At 38.0% G+C, this 24,382-nt stretch overlaps 1 protein-coding gene across 5 annotated transcripts in view; it reads left to right on the forward strand.

Annotated features, from left to right (window-relative positions):
* LRRK2 (leucine rich repeat kinase 2) overlaps nucleotides 1-24,382 on the forward strand; it is a 149,670-nt gene that overhangs the window by 103,574 nt on the left and 21,714 nt on the right. For all 5 annotated transcript variants that reach the window (XR_007135912.1, XM_047787971.1, XM_047787969.1 and 2 more), the window contains 4 exons: nucleotides 2,399-2,589; nucleotides 8,583-8,743; nucleotides 19,751-19,921; nucleotides 21,159-21,259. Coding sequence is in view for 4 of the 5 variants with exons in the window: in XM_047787971.1 (XP_047643927.1) it covers nucleotides 2,399-2,589; nucleotides 8,583-8,743; nucleotides 19,751-19,921; nucleotides 21,159-21,259 (624 nt within the window). In the remaining variant the exon portion in view is untranslated. The remainder of the gene's footprint in view (nucleotides 1-2,398; nucleotides 2,590-8,582; nucleotides 8,744-19,750; nucleotides 19,922-21,158; nucleotides 21,260-24,382) is intronic.

The raw sequence follows: 24,382 nt of genomic DNA on the forward strand, positions 1-24,382 counted from the left end.
TCAGGGAACCCTTGTTGGAAATCAGAACACTAAAAACGTGTGTGGGACTGATTAGTGACCCACCTAAGTGAACCAAAGAAATGGTAGAAGAAATAGAAAGAGAGTGTGTGTAATATGCTTTTTCCTTTAAAAAAAAAAAAAAAAGGAAAGAAAGAAAAAGAAAAGACTTCAGTGTTCAGTGCTGCATTTTTGAGGGTCATTCTCCCTGTGGTCATGAATTGGGGCCGATCTATTACACTCTCTAGCTGCTTTCTCTTTGCAATCAGTGAGCTGGTTTTTGAGGATAAATTTGGATTAGGCTTCTTTCTGTGCCTCTGAAAAAAAATAGAGCTAACTTGACTTGTTCTCAGTTTTAGCCAACTGAGCTAATCAGATACAGAAGAAAAAAAGATTTTTATCTACAAAGAAAGTGTGATTGTAGTCTGAAGCGCCTGTTCTTGGGGGAAAAAAAAAAATCCCCTCTCAGGGCATTGCGCCTTTCTTCTTCGGCTTGCAGAATTCTCCGCACTTCAGTTTCCTGATAAATGCAGTTGGCACTCATACTCACCATCTTTGAAGCTGGTTGTTAAGAAACAGAGCTTCTGCAGAGACCCTAGTTAAAAACATGAATCAATTTCATATCACATAAGCTATAAATATCAATGAAGTACAGTTTCAGAGTAGAGTGAAATGTATAGAAATAACATGTATGTGGAATTCAAAAATAACATTATCATAGAACAGCTTGTGAAGTCTCACGTGATGTGGGCAAGGAATCAGGATGGAGAACTCTGTTCCAGCCAGTTTCTTGGATTAGAGAGAGATTGTTGCACTGAGGATTGCTTCCCTTAGGAAAGGTGGCCCAGGGCAGGTCACTCTGAAGTCAGAATATTTGGGCTGAGGTCTGAATGGCAAAAAGCCTTCAGCTATGTTCTCGGCAGAGGGATCAGCAAGGGCAAAGACCCTATGGCTAGGCAAAGGATTTTGGAGAGACAGCAGTGAGTAATGGCTTTTGAAGCAAGATATTCTCTGCTCTGAAATTGAACCTGGGCAGCCTGGATAAAAACCAGGAATCCTAGTCACTAGACCAGCTAGAGTCGAAAAGCAGAATTGCCCTGATTCTTGCCACCCTGTTGAAAGCAAGAATGTTTCAAGGAAGCAAAAACACAGTACAACATGTAGGAGAGCACCCAGAGAATAGTCTATTTATCTAAGGCAGAAGCAAAGCAGTAATACACACCCAAAAGAAGTGTGGGCGCTGGTGTCCCCCCCCACCCGCCGCCCCCCTGAATGAGGTGCCTGTCAGAGAGGTGATTTAACTCACTTACATAGGACAGTTTTTCCAGGTCTTTGTTTTCCTTTGTCCAATTATCTTGTTTTATTCCTTACACCTGACTGGACCCAGGGTCCTCCCTGAAATACGTATGCATCTTTTGGCCAAGGTGGGTTCCAGAGCAAAGGGTTTTGGGCAGGTTAGCAGGAGTTATTATATCCTGGCATCCCCTCCCTTTCTGTTTCAGAGGGGTCTTTCTGCACATATGGCATTCAGGTCTCCCTGACCCTGCAGATAGGAAATATGTGACTTGCCCGAGAAGGACCGAGCTCCTCTCTGCCCCTGCCATTACCATTGTTTAAAATCTCCACAGAAGACAATTCCCAGTTATTTACCTTGCTCCTGTTGTTACTTCTCTCTTGAAGCGTGAACAGGTGGCTGGTTGTAAATGTCTTTCCTGGAGCCCATCTGTCTCCAAAGGGGCTGGGTGTGTGCTGTGCTGGGCACTGAATGAACAGCAGGGTGGCAGAAGGGTGGTGAATGGGGAGGAGAGAGAGAGGAGATGAGGTTTGAGAGATGGGCTAAGGCCAGATCTTCATATAAGATCATTTACATGAAGGCCACATAAGCTCATGGGATTTTCATCTAAAATTAATGGGAGGTCACTGGAGAGTTTTCAGGGGACAGGGGTGATATCGTATATTTCTGGAGACTTAGACATTGCCCTTTGTAAATCTTTCTAGTCGTTAAGCCAGAGGTGACAGGTAGGGTGTCCCTCACGCTCTAGGTGCAGTCGATCAGTAGTGGCTGCTCAGGATGCTGGCCTGAGAAGGATCCTGTGGCTGAGGATTCGGTAGGTGAGACTGACACATCCACGGTGTGTGTGCTGCTGCAGCAGTAAATGCTCTGATAAAGCAGAGCAAATAGAAAAAGAGAACTTAAAGTTTTCATTCAGAATATAGGGGGAAAACCAGGGGTTCACTTCTGAAAATGTGGGAAGTACAGAAAACTCAAAGAAGACACAGAACATTTGCTGTGATGCAGTCACCCAAAGAAAACTGTGCTCAAGGTGTTGATGGACTTAAGGAGACACTTGGACGGGGTGGGGGGAGCTGGTGGTCTATTAAAAATTTTTTGGCTTTGCAGGAGCTGGTGGTACTTTGCCACCTCCATCACCCCAGCTTAATATCTTTGCTGGCGGCTGGGATTCGTCCTCGGATGTTGGTGATGGAACTCGCCTCCAAGGGTTCACTGGATCGCCTGCTTCAGCAAGACAAAGCCAGTCTCACCAGAACACTGCAGCACAGGATCGCGCTCCACGTGGCCGATGGCTTGAGGTAATTGATTAAGGTCACGCTGTTTTCATTTTCTTGTTTTCTTCTGTGGCTGTGCCTGCAGCATATGGAGGCTCCTGGGCTAGGGGTCAAATAGGAGCTGCATCTTCAGCCTACCACATAGTCGCAGCAATGCTGGATCTGGCTGCCTCTTCAACCTATGCTGAAGCTTGTGGCAATGCTCGATCCTTAACCCACTGAGTGAGGCCAGGGATCGAACTTGCATCCTCAAGGTCACTATGTCAGACTCTTAACTTGCTGAGCCAAAACGGGAACTCCAGTCGTGCTATTTTCTATTCAGCGCATGGTGAGTGTGAACCCACACTTACTCTCAGGCCTTGAGAACAGTGCTTCCCAGTACCACTGTGTCCTGGTGGTATTTCACAAACTCTTTGGGTATCCAGCTGCCATTTCCCTGATCAGATTTTGTAATTTCATAAAATAAGAGTGGGAAGAGCATGCAGACCTTATCACAAGCAGAAGTAGAGTGTGAACCCAGGAGTCCTGCTCCAGAGCCTGTGTTAATCCTGATTTGGCCTCCCTTACCTAAAAACTATGGATGAGGTTCAGAGTATCAAGGAAGGTGTCAGTTATCACGGGTAATCCTAATAAGGAAGATTAGGCTCTATCTCTGAAGGGGACTAGAGTGATTGGAGTCGGGGTGTCCTGCAAGTCTGTCGTGCTTCTCAGTGGCACACCCAGCCCTGCAGCCAGGCGGCACCTAGACAGCCTTGGAGAGGCCGCCCCTTGGAGTGGAAAGGCCATGGTCTTTGGATACAGAGGGACGGGGATAAATCACTGCCCTTCACCTTAGTTACCTCTAATTTTGTATTCTCGAACTCTGTTTTGGGGGGTTGGTAAACTGTGGCTAATACGTAATGCATAGCGTTTCGAGGACTGATGTAATGACGGGAGACATTCCACGTTAAATTCTTGATTTCCCACTGCTTTCCATCTCCCGGCACCCAGTTGTGTCATCTTGGAGTCCTCCTTCAATCCTTCCTTTCTCTTACATCCACACCTAATCCTTCAGCAAATATTTTTAGCTCTGCTGTCAACATATGTCTTAATGCAGCTCCTTCTCAAAACTTCTCTCCTCCCAGCAGAATCTAAGCCACTGTCATCTCTCCTGCTTTCACCTTTGCCCCCTGTGGCTCCCTCTTCACATGGCAGCCAGAGTGAAAGTCAGGTCACATCTTCTGCCATTACCAACCCTCTCCTAACACACTCTGGTCACTGTGCCCCACCACTCGCCTCCCTGATGTTTCTTGAATGTGCTCTAGAGGCTTTATGCCAGCTCTTCTCTTGGCTAGAATGTCTGACCCCCAGATATCCTTTTGGCTGACTTCTCATTTCATTCAGGTTTCTTCTCAGAGAGGATGTCCCTCTGGCACCTGTGGCACTTATCACTGATGTGGTACTCTTTATGTTTTCATTTAAGAGGTTTGTTTATTGTCTGTCTTTGCCACCAGAATCGAAGTGCCATAGTAGGAGGGACTTTTTGTCTAGTTCACCGTTGAACCCTAGCACTGCGAATAGCGCATCCTCAGTAATACATGTTGGCACTTGGGAGAGAGGCAGAGAGGAGGAAGGAAGGAAAGAGTGCCTGGTGCAGAGGAGCCACAAAGTGATGCAAATTTCCTTCTCCTCCTTTCTTAATTAACGTCTGTTTTCTTCAGGCAGTGTCCAGAAATATAGTGGAGTGGAGGGTAAGGGAAACAAACGCTGCTCACAAACAATTAAAACCAAACTGTTGATATAGGATATAATTATTGATAATGTGAAGGTAATTATTATCAGTAGTTATAATATTGATAGTATAACTATCATATAAGTAGATTTCCTTTCCTAAAAGAATCCAGAAGCTATTGAAAAACATACGGATAACTAAAATGAAACAGGAAAGCAGATTTAGATCTCGCTTGCTATATCTACTTTTGAACAGCAGGGGGAACCTTGTATTAAATTAATCTAGATAAAGTACAATTTATGTCTCATGTATTTTAAAGCTTGTCAGTCACTTTCCTTAATTTAACTAACTCCAGCTCCTAGTGTTTCCTTAAATATTCCACATAACAACCAAAGAGCTCATTTATAAAATTGAGAATTGATTTTTTTGAAAATTCATCCCTGTTTGAAAGACATCATCTCTAAAAGAATTTAATCTGGTTCTAGAGTCCTTTCTTAAAATATCGAATCCAGCAGCTTCTGATAAAGTAAATGAAATCTCAGCATATTTTCCTGTCATTTGCCTGATTTGTTCTCAGCATAATGCCAGGTCAGCGTTTTGGATCTTGTGCCACAAGAGACTATCAATTTCCTACCAGCACTAAGTGTGTTTTGAAAACGTAGCATTAAGGTTTGTCTTCCCAAATATATTTTAACATAGGGCTGTAACTACAGAGGTAGAAAGAGACAATAAATTTACACTCCTCTGAGTCCCTTAAATGATGTTTCTGTTTAGAGGAACAGGTAAGAACTTTCTTCAAGTTACATAGTCTCTCTTTTGCAGTCTTGCCGTCAGCTGTTAGCTTACATCTCTAATTGTCTGCTGCTGTGAGTTCTTTAGTATAATTCTCAACTACCCTTGAAGATAGAGTCATCTGTATTTCCCATAAATGTCTATGTCTAAATATTTTCAAAATTGAATTTACTTTCCCTGCCATTTCCTTCCACCACGAATCTATCCTTTATCTCGAAGCTCCCATTTGCCAAGAAAGATCCCTGTGGTCACATCCAACTCCTTTCTTCCCCCAAGAGTATGTACTCATTTGTCCTCCAGGTCCATCATCTTTTTAATCGATTAATTTATTTTTATGTTACTACTGCTGCCTTAATCTAGTATCTCCAGGGAATTATCAAAAGGTTTCTCCTAAAATGAAAATCTGATTGTACTTGAAATTCACTGACAGGTCCAAGTTATCTACACAATACATCTCTACTCCTTGGCATGGCATCAGAACTTTTTATGTACGCCTCCTGCCTTCCCCTCCAGCTTCCTGCCATTCCACGACCCTCACTCTGCATCCTAACCTTGGGGAAGGTCTTGCCTTTTCATGGGCATTTGTGTCCATCTTTGCAGTTATCATTCCTCTCTTTTCATGAAATTGTCTGCATTTATCACTCCTCTCTTTTCATGAAATTTGCTCACATACCATCTCCGCCACGATGCCCGACTGCGCCATTGAAGAGTTGGCCTTGCTGACAGATGTTTTTTGAGTTTGCTCCATGCAGGGCTTTGTGCCAGCTGGTGAGGAGTGAAAGATAGAGATTACATTGCACTTACCAAGGTTGAAAACTTAGAGTCTAGTGGGAGAGTTTGCTTTCTATCTTTGCTTCTGTGCTTTTCTCCCTCTAGCTTCCCCAGCACTTGGGTACTCACCACTTTGTGCAACCTTGTTTGAACACCTATCTCTCCTCTCCTTCTAGATTGTGACCTCTCAAGAGCAGGGATACAAAGATGGCTTTATATCCCCAGTGACTGTCCTCACAGATGACAAATATATATGTATGATGAATGAATACATTCTTTTTTAGAACTATTCTCTTTAAGATGCAATAAAGTTAGGAGTTTCCACTGTGGCACAGTGGGTTAAGAATCCAGCTGCAGCAGCTGGGGTCACTGTGGAGGCTCGGGTTTGATCCCTGGCCTGGTGCAGTGGGTTAAGGATCACAGCTGTATGTAGCTGTGGCTTGGATTCAATCTCTGGCCCAGGAACTTCCATATGTGTGGGTATGGCAATAAAATTTTTTTCTAAATTAAAACAAAAAAGAGATAAAGTTTAAGTTATAAAGAAAGAGGTTTTTTAGCAACATTGATGACAATCACAATTTTAAAATGAGTAGCTGAGATTAGAACAGTTTATATTAAGAAAATATTTAATGACGCTCATTGTCATATAATAGATAGGTTATGGCTGAAATATTCTTAGTAAGGTAAGATCTGCACTTGCTAATATTTCGAAAGCTATTCTGCTATTCTATTAGAAGCTATTAAAACTGCACTTTCAAGATTAAATTCTATAATTGAACACTTTAACTAATCCAGATAATCTTTCCCTCCCATTGACATTATTTCAAATTAAGTTTAACTAATTTTTTTTAACCTTTGGCAAGTATTCTGAGAGAGTCTGTATTCTATAAATATTCTGAAAGAGGCGTGCATTATGAAGGATTTGGATGCTCTTCAATGATGCATGACTTGGCTTTAACTTTTTTCTTCTTAATCTCCCAGCTTTTCTCTTCGTCAGGGCAGGAGTAGCTAATGGCCTTTCAATAATCCCTTAGTAAATTTTTCTTTTCAGCCCATTACTTATTGTTAAGGTCAACTTCATTGGTACATCTATCTTATTTTCCAGCCAAAAATATGTCTACTGAAAGGTGAAGGCCTAATGTCAAATGTCCTAGCTACATCCTGGAAGAGATGAAATCTTCCACTGTGTTAGTGATGCAGCTAAATGATACATACACTCTAGGCCATCAATCAGTGGCAAGATCAGGGTATTGCTGCCACTCTGCTCCTAATCCCTCTAGCAGTGATTGGTACTAGGTAATGAGTAAATATTTGTTGATGTAGTGTAAACCAAAGCCAAAAGCTGCAAACGAAGGATTTACATTTACCTCTACTAAGTTCTGTGACCAAGCAGGTCAAAATATAGTTGTGAGAGGGTTCCCATTGTGGCTTAGTGGGCTAAGAACCTGATGTAGTATCTGTGAGGATGCAGGTTTGATCCCTGGCCTCGCTCAGTGGGTTAAAGATCTGGCATTGCTACAAGCTGTGGCATAGGTCACAGATGCAGCTTGAATCCAGTTTTGCTGTGGCTCTGACTCCACCCCTAGCCCAGGAACTTCCATATGCTGCAGGTGTGGCTGTAGATATATCTATCTATCTATATCTATATCTATATCTATATATCTATATCTATATCTATATCTATATCTATATCTATATCTATATCTATATATCTATATCTATATCTATATCTATCGAGAGAGAGAGAGAGAGAGAGAGTTGTGAGATCACTTGCAGAGCCATGGCAAATTGGACATCATGGGGCAGGGTAAACGGAGTGGGGGGAAAGCTGAATTTTGTGGGCGTGTAAGGAAAGTAATAGAATTACTTTAGTAGTTGGGGTGCATGTTTCCAGCATGGACAAAAACTGGTTGAGATTAGAACTTTGTTTTGTTTTTTATATTAACTAGTTTTTATTCTTTACCTATAGTGAGTGTCCAACTCTAGCTGCTGATGACTGAATGGATCAGTTTCTAAAAGGAAAGGTTTAAAAATCCCCCACATCACCTTTCCCAAGGCAACTCATTCTAGCTCTCAGTCCACAATGTTCTTTGTTAATTTATAATAGAGTTGGGTTTAAAATAAATTTTGTCTTCAAACAGTATGGTACTGATAGCTAGAAAAGTCTTTCATTTTGATTTATTACTATGGAAAAAGTAGGAAATGTTTGCCAAAAAATTTGGAAATATTTTAGTCAGAAAGAAATAAATATCAAAGGAGGGGATCTTAAAAGCTAAGATAAACTTATGTGTGGTCCAAAGAAAATCAAAACAGTTAATAAGTGGGAGTTATAACAAAATTCTATCAATGCTTATTTAACGTATTTACATTTTTAGCCCAACTTAAATATTTGCATGATCATTGAAGGAATTCAAAATTCCTTTTAACTAATTATTAAAGTATGTTAAAGAAAAATCTCCAAAAAATGATACTTTGTTTGAGGTGGTTGTGCCTTAAAGTTTAAATCACTTAGCAGGATTGACATGTCCATTTATTTGTTTGTTTTAAAAGCGCAAGGTTGCTTTGTAACATTGGACTTATATGTTTTGATTTGCTTCTACAGTATCTCTTAACTTGGAAAATCCAACTTAGTGCAGAATTTTTTGATGCTTTGCATAATGAGCATACATATTTTTAAAAATCTGGATTAAATTTATTATAATATAATCACATTTAGTAAGATTTCCTGTGCATTTTACGCCAGATACCTTCACTCAGCCATGATTATATACCGTGACTTGAAGCCCCACAACGTGTTGCTTTTCACCCTGTATCCCAATGCTGCCATCATCGCCAAGATTGCTGACTATGGGATTGCTCAGTACTGCTGTAGAATGGGGATAAAAACGTCAGAGGGCACACCAGGTAGGTGACAAGGTCTGACAGTTCCCTCCTCAGACTGACTTGCCTTCAGCTGTGCGTTCAGGAGAACCTAGAGAACACTGTAGCCTATCCCACTGTGAAGAGATATTCCTTGTGTGAGTAATTGTGACTATTACATCGGTGATTTTGATCAGTGTATCCTGTAGGGTTAAAAAAACAATTGATTTTCCAGGGACAAAAGCAAATTAAAAAAATAGAATATGTTTGATGTCAAGTTAAGTTTTTAAAAGTTGAATTTTTTTAAAAAAAATTTAAATATGCTAGAGGTGGTAAAAAGGAACAACAAAGTTTTAATCTAAGTACCATTAATACTTAACCTAAAAATGAGACACACCAAATTCAGGTTCATCAACTCTGAAGCCCAAATAACTTTGAAAACCCAAAGTTTTTTTTTAAACATATGTGTGTGTGTGTGTGTGTGTGTGACACACACTTATATAAGTGATTTGGTGACAAAATCAGACCTGATCGAATTGATGCTTATTTTAGTCTTTATTTCTCTCATTGACCGTGAATGTGTGTATATTCCATGGCAGAAATATAAGCATGTTTGAGTATAGGGTGCTGGCCCTGATCCCACTGAGGCTTTATATAATTTGTTGTATGCATCATTTTTAACTTTTATAAATATGAAAAAGTATAAATTCCTCAATACTTCTGGTTCCAAGAGTTTGAGACAGGGATTTGGGGACCAGAATTCTAAGTTGCACTGTTCTTGATACAAGCCTACTTTCTTATTCTTATTGATTGGTACAGGAGTTTAAACCTTTTAACACTGATCTTCATTTTCCTTTCTTCATAATTTATAGGTTGTTAATACTTCAATACTTAAAAATAATGTAGCATCTCTATTTGCCCTTGTATAGCAAGATGAGTCATGATTATTCTGTAAAGTGAAACATATCTATTCTGCATATCATTATATCCCTGGTATCCAGAAATCACAGCATTGTTTTCTTACCTTAGATTTTAATGTTGCTTTTAAGGGGCATCCTCGACCTCTTTTTGTCATGTCTGCTGCAATATTCCTATCACTTTAACTGTAAACTGACTTTCTACCAGTAAAAATTCCATTTCCCATGTTCCTGTGTTTTCATGCTCTTATGCTCAGATGTGTTCTTCCTACGTGGAATCCTCCCTCCTTTTCTCAGCTCTTAGTCTGATACTTATCAGTATCTCAGCTTCTGTTTGCCATAGGGCAAGTCATCTGTATGGATAGCTCGTCTTTTGGATGTGTTTGAATGGTAATAGAAGATGGAAGGGTTGACATCTGTTTAGTGGGGAACAGTGCTGTCTTTAGAGATATCTTAGTTAGTTATTTGTAAATAAAATCGCAGGTGGCTTTACATCATCTTGATGATGGCACCTCAACTAAAACACCTTCCTACGACAGAAGAAAATACTTTCCAGGAAGTCTAAGTAGGCAAAAGATCCAAATTGTTCCCTACCCACTCCCCTTCCCCCACTTATGTACTTAGATAAGCAGATGGTCCCACTCTCCAACGCCTGGTTTAATTTTTGCTCCAAATACATACTTTCTCTTCCATTTTACATAGCTGTATGGTGGAAGTAGAGTGTGAATTCTCATCAACATTTCAAAGTATATTTTCTTGCTGCCAGTGTCTCTGGGTTGTTCACTAACAATAAAATCATCATCATCGCATCAGCATCTGCTGGGTACCAGTCTCAGGGCCAGGTCCATTAGGCACATGGTATCCATCCTCACCCCAGCGGCCAGAAGTTAGCTTTTATCTTCTCATCTTTAAAACCAGGCAGCTGAGTCTCCCCACGATTGTGTAACTTGCACAGAGTCATGCAGTAAAGTGCCAAGATAAAACTATATCTGAAAAACAGTTTAATCCAGAGCTATTTAGCTTTAAATCCTATACAGGCATACCTCATTTTATTGTGCTTAGCTTTATGGTGCTTAATAGATGTTGCATTTTTTTTTACAAATTGAAGATTTGTGGCAACTATGCCATAAGCCAGTCTGTCAGTGCCATTTTTCCAACAGCATTTGCTCATTTTATGTCTCTGTGTCACATTTTGGTAATTTTCACAGCGTTTCAGACTTTTTCATTATTATTCTATTTGTTAAGGTGATCTGTGATCAGTGACCTTTGACGTTATTATTGCAAAAAGGTTATGGCTTGTGGGCTCTGATTATGGTTAGTATTTTTTAATAAAGGCATGTACATTGTTTTTTGGACATAATGCCCTTGTGCATTAATAGGCTACAGTATAGTGCAAACATAATTTTTATATGCACTGGAAAACCAAAAAGTTTGTGGGATTCACTTTATTGTGATACTAATTAGAGTGGTTGGAACCAAACTTGCAGTATCTGCAAGGTATGCCTGTAGTTGCTCTCTTGATTCACCTGCAGCTCTAGCACATACTTAAAGGGGTTTATGTAATCAGTTTTAGTTACTAAAAAATCCAAACAGGAGTTCCCACGGTGACGCAAGGGGATCAGTAGCATCTCTGCAGCACCAGGCCACAGATCTTGATCCTTGGCCTGCCATAGTGGATTAAAGGATACAGGGTTGCCACAGCTGTTGTGTAGATCACATCCTCATGTATTGGCTTCTTAACCCACTGAGCCACAATGGGAAACTCCTGATCCCTTTTAATCTGCTCTAGCAATGTGCAGTAACACAAATATGGAGAAAGTTCATGGCAGGAAAACCCAGGCCCTGGTCCTTTCTCTTCTGCCCCACCCCACCCCAGCTGCTTAATACATGATGAGCATTTTTCCTCATTATACCTTGGACCTTATCTTTATCATTAACTATATTCATTATTGTTAGAGCACTTTTAATCCTCTCAGCCCTAAATTCTTTTTCAAATTTAAAGTAACATTAACTGTCACCGCCACTACCATCTGCATACTTTTCCTTCCCCAAAGCAGTCATGTTTGAGGAGAAAATCAGTCCCTCTTATAATGATTTCAGTTCTCTCCTTGTCTTTTCTTTTTAATGAATCTTTCTATTAATGTTGTACTTGAAAACATTATGAGAAAAAAATATAATGTTTAACTTGGAAACTTTTAGAGAAACAAAAGACCATATCTTTGTTAAACTTTTGTGGATTTTTATACTAACCTCAGTTTACTGTGGTGCATTCACCCTGTGCGTGCCTGTGAGTGCGGGTTCATTCCTGTTGTTTCAGAGAAGATGGTGAGGGGAGCAGACCTTTCTGTGGCACAAATAGAGTGTCTGCCTCATGCTTAGCCTTTTGCATGGGTCGATTTTCTCATTTAATCCTTATGACCCTCTGACACAAGTCCTATTACTGTTTCTGGTCTGCAGATAAGGAAACTAAAGCTTAGGGACCACTGACAATGTCTATAGGGTCATACAAGTTGCAGATCCAAGCTTCCTGAGAGGACAGTGTCTGGCCAGGTACCATCATAGCTGGAATATAAAGGTAGAAAAAATTCAGTTATTATCAAGAACCACAGATGGTGTCTTTCTACATTTTGATAGGTAAATATGGGATGGAAACTTTTAACTTCACATAATTTAGAGAGAGTCAACCTCAACTCAGTCAAGTGGGCATGTTTATATTATATCCTGTTGGGAGTTATGGCTAATTCTGGATCCTGTGGCAGTTGCACTGTTGACTGAGATTTATGCTGACTGATGGCTTCCACTTGGCCAACATCCACAGAAATACAACAGCCTTCCAGAAAACAAAAATGTTATTCTCTGGTTATACCTATCATTTGATAAGTATTATGAAACATGGTCTACTCAGTCTTCTGAAAGTAAAAATGGAAGAAGGTCTATGTTTCTGTGTGCTATGTAATGTATAATCAGACCTAATTTATAAATTTCTCATGTTTTTGATCTATGGATCTTTTTTTCTTTGTGAAGGCTTATCTGAAAAATTATTCCTAAGGATAGCTTTTAGACAAATGAATCATATTTTCTCAATTATTTTAACATTGTGATTGTTATAATTCTCTAAGGGAAAGTTATCCTTGTTTTTTTATTCATTTATTCATGCATTTGGCAATACGAATGTTTACCAAATACCAATATTGTTGCTATTTAACAGCTGTATGGTGTTTATCAAGATTTGCTTTCTGGGGCTCCGTTTTCATTTCTGTCAATTGTGATGAGAAAAAATAATGCCTACCTCATAGAGTTGTTAAAAGGATACAGTGAAATAAACCATGTAAATAACATAGAACAGTGCTTGGCAGATTGCAGGTGCTCCAAGTATGTTTGCAGTTGCCTGAGTGGTGAACTTAGCGAATATGCATGAATAAATGTAAGTTTTATTCTCCAGAGGCATACCTTTTCACCTGAAGAAATAGGACTATAAAAAATAATCGTAAAGCATTGTGTCAGTTTCAGTAGGAGATCTAGTTCAAGGTACAGTGATAGTGCAAAGGAGCAAGTGATTAACTCAACTATGGGTCTCCAGGACTTCCTTCCCAGAGGAGGTTATTTTGGAGTTATACCTAAAAGAACATGTTTGAAGTTTGTGAAAAAAATAAGTAAAAGAGTAGGAGGAGATATTTCAGGCAAAAGGTACTAATATAGGAAATGACCTCTCTTATTCAGCTAACTGCAAAAAGTTCTGTACCATCTGAGTGATAGAGGGAGGATGGAGGAATATTTGGTTGAGTTTTTTTTTCAATTCCGGCTGCATATTAGGTAACATGTACAGCATGTATATCCTCTATAATTATATTTTAGTTGGTGTGGAGGAGGGGCTCTCAGTGTGGCCACATGTTAGAAGCTCCTGGAGGATTTTTAAATATATGGATTCTAAGACCTCATTCCCCGGGATTCTGATTTAACTAGTTTGGGGTGGAGCCCAGACATTGAGATTACTTAAATGATCTCTCGGTGGTTCCTATCTCTGCATCATATAAACAGTGTCATTGCCTATATGCATTGATTGTAAGATGGGCAGCCCAAGTTTTGATCCTGTCTCACACTGGGGGAAATATTATTTATAGAAAACTTTTAATAAGATTATTAGCATTTACTCTAGATTTTAAGAGTAAACAAAAAGTTATAGAAGTGAGCAAATTGAATGGAGTTTAGACTTATGTTTAAATATAAAAGCAATATCAATTATTTTACATTAATATTTCTCAGGAGTACACATTCTAGGCATGCAGTGTATTCTGGAGATAGACAGATACGACTTGGTGAACTATTGGCTGTCCAGAATCTGTTAAACATGGGCTATGAAGTCAGACTGTCATGGTCTAACTTACTGGCTGAGGCTGGAGAAATTACCTAATTCCTTTCCTTGATTAAATAATAGTACCTAATTGTAGTATCTACTCTAGAGGATTGCTGCGAACATTAAATGAGAAATTCGTATCAGGTGTTTACCACAGTTGCCATTTTTTAGACACCTTTGCTTTCCTGGACTCTCTGCTTTGTCTTCTCACATCCCCACCTCTCACCTCCACCCCGGCTCTGTTTATGTTCCCTTTCCCTGGGCTGTGGGCTGAGAACTCTCTGCAGGGATCTCAGAAGACTGACCTTGTTTGCTGACTCTCTTTCAGGGTCTCAAGTTTCATATATGTTGTTTAGTTATTTCATTGTTTTATGTAAGATGGTAAAGCTAGCCCCTGTTATTCCATCTTAGCTTGAAGTGGAAGGGACACATGTTTAAATAAATGCCTTCTTTAAATAGCCCAATATAAGGATGTAAATTCGGGATTTTAGTTGGTACTTACCATTTCTAGTCTTTAAAGAGGGTATCCATGCAGTACAGTAGTATGGTCCATGACCACCACAGAGCATTCCCAGTATTAGCTCAGGCGGCAATATTGTCCCTTTGTAAAGAGGCAGGAAATGTTTCTATTTCTAACCCTTCCCAATGAATGGCAAGTAATATAAAAAGTGTTCATTTTCATCCTGAATTAAATTCAGTGGTGAATGCACTGAATAGCTGGAAACTTTATTCTCCCTGTTACTACTGTGGTGACTGGTATAGTTAAATATAAGGTAAATATTTTCGAAGAAATTGCAGTCTCCCTTCCAGGGAAGTCCTCCATAATAAGGATACCCGTAGAATAGCTTGGAGGGTCTTGCTATGGTTTAGATTGATAACCAAATGTTATGTTGGTAGCTTAGGTCTTAATCCCCTCAACTGTCCTGTCAACCATTTTGGCTTTTGAGATTCAAGGCTCTATAGCAAATAGCTGAGGCAAGTCGTTTAAAGTAAGATTTGATTTGCGCAACATAAGATTGTGAGGTGAAAGCAGCAAATGCTGTTGAGAAGGCCAGAGGATGGGTTTCTAATAAATTTGTGGAAATAACTCTTACCACTCTCTTAGCATAGTGATATGTCTATATCTAGATTTAGAGGTGCTCAAGTGTTTTATATACATATTTGCATTGTAAATTCTGATATGTTTTCTTTTTCCGCTTAATATTTCACGGACATCTTTCTCTGTCAAGTATCAGTTTTAATAGTTACATAATATTTCATTGTTACTAAGTACAGTAATTTGCTTAGCCACATTTTGATGTATATGTATTTTTTCTAACTTTTTGAGATATGAAAGTGCTTCAATTAATAGCCTTGTAAATTAAAAATTTTCAATGTATGAAACCAATTTTTATTTTTTTCTTCTTTTTAGGGCTACACCTGCAGCATAGGGAAGTTCCCAGGCTAGGGGTCCGAAGAGTCAGAGCTGCAGCTGCCAGCCTACGCTATAGCCACAGCAATTCGGGATCTGAGCCGTGTCTGAAACCTGCACCACAGCCCATGGCAATGCCGGATTCTTAACCCCCTGAGTGAGGCCAAGGATTGAACCCACATCCTCATGGATACTGGTTGGGTTTGTTACCACTGAGCCACTATGGGAACTCCTGAAACTAATTTTTAAACATTAAATTTCTAGGAATCTTATTGCTGGATATGCATAGTTTTAATTTTGAAACACTAATTGCCTTCTAGAAAGGTTTATCAATTAAAATTCTCTCAATACTTGAATTAGAGTACACAGGTACCATTCTGGGTTTTTTAGTATACTTTTTCATTTGTCGAGGTTTTTTCTGGCTGCTCCCACGGCACGTGGACGTTCCTGGGCCATGAATCGAACCAACACCACACCAGTGCCCCAAGCTGCTGCAGTGACAATGCTGGATCCTTAATCTGGTGCACCACAAGAGAACTCCTTATTTTTAATTTTCATGAAGTTAATAGTCAAAAAGTGATAAATTAGCATTTTTACTTTTCAGATATTTATTTACCTGCTTATTTTTTCTTTGAGGACATGCACTCTTTTATGTATAGCACATATTTTTTTCCCCATATTTTGTATATTTTTGGGTCTCTACGCATTTACCTACTTACTCATTTGTAAAGCCTGTTTCACATAATATCGCCCCTTTGTCTTTTGTATATGACCAATATTTTTCATTTTAGGGTTGGTCTTTTAACCCTGTTTATGGCATTTTGCTGTTGCAGGGTTTAAATTTTTAGGTAAACCAATTTCTGATTTTCCTGACACATTTAGTGAGTCATACACCAAAGGCAGGGTTGATAGGAGTGTTTGTCCCCAGGGCAGGCAGTTGCTTGTTTTAAACTCTCTAAAGACAGCATAGCTCCCCCAACTCTCAGCCTACTGGCTTCTACCTGCCCACCCATTTCTGGTACACAGAGTGACCAGGGAGGCCTTTTGCATCCCAATATTACCAATTTAATTGTGAATATTCATTTAGTATTTCCATCAGTTTATAACTTACATTAAAACTTTTGGTTCATCAAAACTTCATTTGTTATAGAGAATAAGGTAGTGCCTCCTTTTTTTTTTAATCAAACAACTTCTGCTATTATCATTTATTAAAATTCTGTCTTTTCCCTACTGCTTTGAATGTCACCTTAGTCGTCTTTCTTACGTATTTGGTTCTAAGTCTCCCATTCAATTTTGGTGCCATGTAATTCTGTTTTGGTAGAAAAATGGATTTTTAGTTATGTAATTTTATCAAACAATTTCATTTAAAATGTTGTTTACTCAGCACTTTTGAAATTCATGATTTTCAAGTGGATGTTATACCTTTTTCAGAGAAACAAATTATAGTAGTGTTTTATGCATTTTTGTATTTAAAGATGTAGATTGTGGATACTATATATTTTATGTTATTGTACAAGCTTTGTTGATTAATGTCATTTTATTGCCACCTCTGACAACATGTTTCATCCAGACCAGTCCATTTGATGGATGATAGTCCTACTATCATGCAGTGTTTATTATTTGAGGGAGATTTGTCCTAAAGATGTATATTCTCCATAGATAACTTTAGAAAAAATTATTACTGCAATCAAGAAATAAAATCATGGGCGTTCCCGTCATGGCTCAGTGGAAACAAATCTGACTGGCATCCATGAGGACGCAGGTTTGATCCCTGGCCTTGCTTGGAGGGTTAATGATCAAGCGTTGCCAGTGAGCCGTGGTGTAGGTCACAGATGCAGCTTGGATCTGGCGTGGCTGTGGCTATGGTGTTGGCCAAGGCTACAGCTCCCCCTAACCAAGGAACCTTCATATGCCATGGGTGCAGCCCTAAAAGAAAAAAAAGAAAAGAAAGAAAATCATTAGAAATCATTCATTGGATGAATTTCAAGAAGCATTTAGATGTGTATTATGTTATAATTGAGATAACTCCTGATGATATAAATAGGAATCATGTTCTCCTGCTGGGGATTGTGTCTCCCATGTGGGCCACGTCCCCTCTCCTGGGTACGTTGTAGTGGGACTGCAGCTGGTGCTGAGGCATGCCAGTGGGCAAGGCTGGCCACCAGCCTGGCTGTGAAGTTCAGCCACAATTTTTAAGTACTCTTGATTTTATCATTTATTTGTCTGTGTGGCCTTAGGAAAACACATCACACTTTTGAAAGGATTTTATTATTTGTAAAATGGGAAGTTCTCATCTGCTTACTACAGGTGATTCTTTGTATAGCAAATGAAATATTTAGAAAGGTGTCTGTAAATCATTATAGTGATATGAGTTAGGAGCTATTGTGATGTATTTATATTATGTCATAGGCAGAGTTTACTAGGGATATATTTTAGAACTCTCTTAACTACTTATAAAATTCTTTAGCTTAAGTAGGAGAATGATATTATGGCAGGAAAATGTCCTTATTCTAAGGATGTGTATTATACTTAGAGCTGAAATATTGTATCTTTAACTTAATATGTCAAACTTTTAAAATATATATACATACAGAGACAAGGAGAGAAAGAGAGACAAAGAGTGAGAGAGGTAGAGTGACAGAGAGGGGGAAGATACACACAGAGATATAAATGTGGGAAAATTGTAAAAGTGTGTGTGTGTGAATGTGTGTGTAGAAAAAGAGAGGTGATAAATGTGGCAAAGTTTACTAGATAGGAGTTTCCGTTATGGCTTGGTGGTAATGAAACCGACTAGTATCCATGAGGATGCGGGTTGGATGCTTGGCCTCGCTCAGTGGTTTAAGGATCTGGTGTTGCCATGAGCTGTGGTGTAGCTTGCAGATTCAGCTTGGCTCCTGCGTTGCTATGGCTGTAGCATAGGCTGGCAACTGCAGCTTCAATTCAACCCCTAGCCTGGGAACATGTGGACCTAAAGAAAAAGGGAAAAAAAAACATTTACTGGAGAATGTTAACAGTTAGTAAATAGGTGTTATCATGCTCAAATCTGGTGTCTCCATCCATTTGACTCTTCATGTCTTTATAGCTTGGTGAAGAAATCTTGAGCTTCATATTTTGCTGGGAAGCTCTATGTTAAACATAACTGTTTCTCCGTTCAGTCATTTACTCCTCGAAGGATATGAATGAATACTTTGTTATATTTTCCTAGCTGTACATTTACTATAATAATGATATATATTCATTGTAGAAAATTTAGAATTATAAAGGAAAATAAAAGCTACCAATAATTTCGGCACATAGAAATAATTATTGTTACATTTGGGTATATATCTTTGTAGTCTTTAATTTTGCACATTCTCATTAACTTATTTTGAAAATGTTTCAACTATGGAAACACCGTAAGAATAGTACGCTATATATTTATATATCCTTCACATAGTATATTATTAACTTTTTGCCACACTCTTGGTCTCCCTCTTGCTTTCTTTGTATATGAAAATGAAATTAAGTTGCAGACATCATGCTGTATCATCCCAAATATTCTTGCATGCATTCCTCAGTATAAGAATGTTTGCTTACATAATCACCATATTATTACCATAGCTAGGAAAATTAATTCAGCTGATAAGTTTCTGTTTATTCCGAATTATAGTCTGCATTTTCTTTTCATTTACATCGTAGTATGTCGTCTTAAGTATCATTTTCAAGTTACTGCATAATGCATAGTTCTTTAACTGATTTCCTTTTATAATTGAATTTCTTTAGATTGTTGATATTTTCACTATTATAAGTCGTGTTGAAATTACTCTTTTTAATAAGTGGTTTATTTCTATTGTGGAATGAAAGGTTATATTTCCCTTTAAAAGAATTTCAGACATGAACCAACACCTGAGAGAAGGCTTTTATCAGTTTTAGTCATGGTTTTCTTTTTAGTTTTCAATTGGGTAGAAGTAACAGAGTCACAAGTTCTTGAAATAATGAGGCCATTAAAATTTTAGCCAGATCCAAGTGAAATCTAGAAATCTCCCTCCTAACCACTCCTCTGTTTCAAACACTGGCTTGGGAATAGTTATTATTAAGAATGATGTAGGTTTTTCCCTTTTTATGCTTCATTTATTTAATTATGGAAGATCACTTACTAATTTATTATTGAATGTTTATCCTCATTGTTCTTCAAGATCCACCTTGGAGTGAAATGTCCTAGGGCCAGGGCTGTTAATTGACTTGATTATGGTGTTTCCTTATTTGATCGATATGGCCTGCTTAGAAATAATCTTCCTGAGTCTTCATCTGCATATATGCCTAAATATATACCTCTGGGTGTATAAGCCCTGGTGTTGGGCATGTTTATGAATGTATCTGCTTCCTTTCAGGGTTTCGTGCACCTGAAGTTGCTAGAGGAAATGTTATTTATAACCAACAGGCTGATGTTTATTCATTTGGTTTGCTACTCTATGACATTTTGACAACTGGAGGTAGAATAGCAGAGGGTTTGAAGTTTCCAAATGAGTTTGATGAACTGGCAATACAAGGAAAATTACCTGGTAAGTTTTATTTTGTCTGCAATGGAGATTATTACTGTTTTTAATATTAGCAGCTTCATTATGCTAATCCATTTCCCAGGTGATAATTTTTTTTAGTGCATGAATGTTCTTAAAATTTGTGACATACTAAAAAAATCATATGAAAAAGATAGCAGTTATAGGGTTTCTTTTTAGTATCCTGACTTAATATTGATATGTTTGGTATTACATTTTGAAGAATACTCAGAAAAGGAAATGCTGTTAGAACTCCAGGTTGAGTGACTTCTCTTCTCATAAAGCTACTCCAGATTTAGTGACTTCTTTTTTCATAAAGTTCTCAGTAAGTGTTCATTAGTTCAGAGTATTTTTATTTTCTTGGGGTGAAATAATTTCTATGCAGGAATGGAAGCTTGACTTATTTACAATACTAGTTTTTAGTAGTAAATATTAGTAAGAATTCGTAAGTATTTAATGAGGTGAAATCTCATTTTGAGTGGTGGTCTCATGCTTTAAAGGAATTCTAGGATTTTTGTCATTCATTCCTTAAAGGTTACTTCAATTCTCATTCGAAAGCATTCTTTTACATGTATTTAGTTGTTTCTCGTGTTTTCTGCTTTCCTTTTCTTTTAAGAAATAGCTTTTGATTGTATACTATGTGCCAGCTAGAGGGACTATAGCTTTTAATCGTCTCCTTTGGGGGATCTTTAAAGATTCCCAGCAGAAGGAAATCTATTATGATTCGGCTAAACTTTGTGCACAATCTGGGTCATCTCCCTCATTTTATCAGTTAGCTTAGTTAGTGAAAGTTTTCGGGTCTCTATTCTACACCAATCAGAAGGAGGCATACCTATTGTAAAAAACAAATATGCACAAACTGACTGTGGGGATATGAGGATTAAGTTCTTCCCTACTTTGAATATTAAAATAAAAAAGGATTTGCAATGTCTCATTATTATATGAACAAAAATGTTTTCAAAGTCTATTTGGAATGAAGGTGTGACGTGGAAATCTATTTTTATTCAGTTGGTATTTGTGTCTCTTTTTATACTGTGAGAAATTAACTTTTTTGGTGTCTCTTGTAGAAATAGATATAATAAAATTAACTTTAGTAAGTGATAAACAGATTCATAACAAATATAGGATTATAGAGATCACTGTTTTCCTTTGCAATGTCTGAACCTCTCCTACAGATTGAGAAGAAATTAAGTAATTGTTCTGATTTGTCCAGTTTTCTAGCATATGTTTTTGACTGTTTTAGATCCAGTTAAGGAATATGGTTGTGCCCCATGGCCTATGGTTGAGAAGTTAATTAAAAAGTGTTTAAAAGAAAATCCTCAAGAAAGACCTACTTCTGCCCAGGTATACGTATGGTCAAAATTTATCAATATTTTGTATAAAACATCTATCTATCTATCTAATCTTCAAATATATACACTCAAATACATAAATACACACACAATTTAAAGTAGTTAAAAAGCAAAACTCCTGTATTCCCTTACCACCCTAGGCACAAATAAGGGACGTGACCAGCATCCCAGAAGCTCACATATGCCTCTTTCTGATCCCTGTAGATACAGCTACTCTTCTGACTTTCATGATGAGCTTTCCTTTGTGATCTTGCTACCCAGTTTAGTTTTCCTAGATTCATAATTCATTCACGTAAGAGTCATAGTCACGTAGAGTTTGGGGTTTTTACAGTTGTTCTCTCCCAATATTCTTTTGTAAGCTTCCTTCAGGTTGTTGAATGTAGCTGTTGATTATTTTCCCTTGTATTCCATTCGTTGTTTGAATGCACAACAACATATACCTATGATCATATCAGTGGGTATGGGTATTGTTGCTAGTTTTTTGCTGTTATAAACAGTATTGTTATGAGCAGTGTCGTACATGTCTCCTAGTGCAAATTGTATGAGAATTGCTTTGTGGAATATATCTAGGTGCTGAATTGCAGAGCTGTGGCATGTGAGAACATCTAAATCATTTTCTGAAGTTGTACCGGCTTAACACTTCCGTCACCTATATGTTAAGAGTAGCTGTGTTTTAAAATATATTCTCTGTAAATATTGTACTAGCTGACTTCTTAATTTTTTCCAAATAGATTCAGTCTTGTGTATTGATCTACATTTTCCTAATTACTAATAAGAACAAGCTTTTTTTATATATTCCTTAGTCATACATATGTTTCCTTTCTGGGAAATACCTATTCATTATTTTGCCCATTTTTCTATTGGGATATTTATATAACAAATGAAATTTAAAAAGAGATTCTTTATACATTATATGGTAATATTTTGTTGTTTATATATGCTTCAAATTTCTTTTCCCAGTTTGTGGCTTGCATTATTATTTCCTATAGAGTGCCTTTTGATTCACAGAATTTCTTAATTTTAATAGAGATAATTTAACATTACTTCTTTTTAATGGTTGTTACTTGGAGGGTCCTATTTTAAAAAGTCCTTATCTACCCCAGATTCACAAAAATATTTACCTATGGTTTCTTCAAAAAGTTTAAAAGTTTTGCTTTTGATGGTTCTTAATCCATGGGGAACTGACATTTTGAAATCTTGATCCAATTTCCACAAATTTTCCAGCTTCATCTATAAAATAGTTTCTTCCTTCTTCTTCCATTGCCTTCTTCCCCCATTTTCACTCTGTGATACACACACAAAGATACATACACACATTCTCTTTCACTCATCAATTTACCTCTTCTTCCTGAAGCTTTTTGATAGTCTCCTTCCCCCCTTAATTTTACCCTTTAAAAATGCTCTAATTTTTCTTGGGTTTAATTTTTCCATATAAATTTTTATTTTATTTTATTTTATTTTTGCTTTTTAGGGCCACGCTTGCAACATATGGAGGTTCCCAGGCTAGGGGTCAAATTGGAGCTGTAGCTGCCGTCCTGTGCCGTAGCCACAGCAATGCAGGATCTGAGCTGCGTCTGTGACCTACACCACAGCTCACGGCAACACTGGATCCTTAACCCACTGAGTGACCAGGTATCAAACCTGCATCCTCATGGATAATAGCTGGATTCATTTCTGCTGCTACACAATGGGAACTCCCGAATTTTTCCATATAAATTTTTAAATCACTTTTCAACTTGTATAAAAATCCTACTGTTCTTTGGATTGGACTTGCATTGAATCTGTAGACAATATCCTTATGATATATTAAGTCTTTCTATTCTTAAATGTGAGTTATCTCTCTATTTAGGTCTTAAGTATCTTTCAGTAAAATTTATAATTCTCCATACAGGCTTTAAACATCTTTTTTTTTTTTCTGGATTTTCTTGCTGTAAATTACTTGAAACCCAGTTCCTGGCTTGAGATATTTTTGAACCACCCAGGCTTTGGTCTACAAATCTTGAGAGCAAGCTCATGAAAAGCATTTTCTCAGGGTTCTTTTGCTTTCTCCCTCTTTGTAAAGTCCTTCCTTATAGACGAGTGAGAGTGGGAGTGTGGAATGGCTTTATTTCTGGGATCCCCAAGGGCTGCGTATTCAGAGTATTTGCAGCCTTTGGGGATCCCAGCTTTGTGGGAGCAGGGCTGATAGAGTCTCCAATTTGGCCCCGCCCTAGATTTTAACTCTTTCCCACCAGCCCCTCTAGGTACTCAAAACCACACATCAGTTTTGCTTCAGTAACAAATGCCTAAGGGCAAAAATCTGGCTTTAGGGTTCATCTGACCTCTCTGAACTCTGTCTTTCATTTACATTTTGGCCTGGTAACTCTGTATGGTGTTGTCAGATCTTTCGTGTTTTTAAGAATTTAAAGAAAGAATTTCTTCAGCATTTTAAGGTGTTTCCAGCTAGAAGGTTTGTACAAATAACCTTTTGCACCATGGCTTTAGAAACAGAACTCTTGCTATGTTTTAAATGAAACAGGCTTTAAAAGATCAAATAAAAGCTGTTTTTATGTTGCGGACTCGATTCTGTACAATAATTCATTGAAAACTTTGGTTCAGCTTTACATTTCCTACCTGGAAATAGCTGAGGACATGTATACACTGACTTTATCAAACATCATATAATCATTTGACTGCTTGTTCTTCTTGCTTTTTAATTTTGGTTACTACCAGGGTACATCACATAGATTTTTTTAAAAAAATCATTATAGTGAAAGTTTAATTTTTGTTTTACTTTTTCTTCCTTTCATTTTCACTTACAGTTCATTAAGTATTATGGTTCATTACAGTATTTTATAGGTTACATAAGAATCTGGAGTTGTTTTGTTTTGTTTGTTTTTTTTTTTTGTCTTTTGTCTTTTTGACTTTTTGTTGTTGTTGTTGTTGTTGTTGTTGTTGTTGTTGTTGTTGTTGTTGTTGCTATTTCTTGGGCCGCTCCCGCGGCATATGGAGGTTCCCAGGCCAGGGGTTGAATCGGAGCTATAGCCACCGGCCTACCCCAGAGCCACAGCAACGCGGGATCCGAGCCGTGTCTGCAACCTACACCACAGCTCACGGCAACGCCGGATCGTTAACC

This window comes from Phacochoerus africanus, chromosome 7, assembly GCF_016906955.1.
Source record: "Phacochoerus africanus isolate WHEZ1 chromosome 7, ROS_Pafr_v1, whole genome shotgun sequence".
Classification (NCBI taxonomy): Eukaryota; Metazoa; Chordata; class Mammalia; order Artiodactyla; family Suidae; genus Phacochoerus; species Phacochoerus africanus.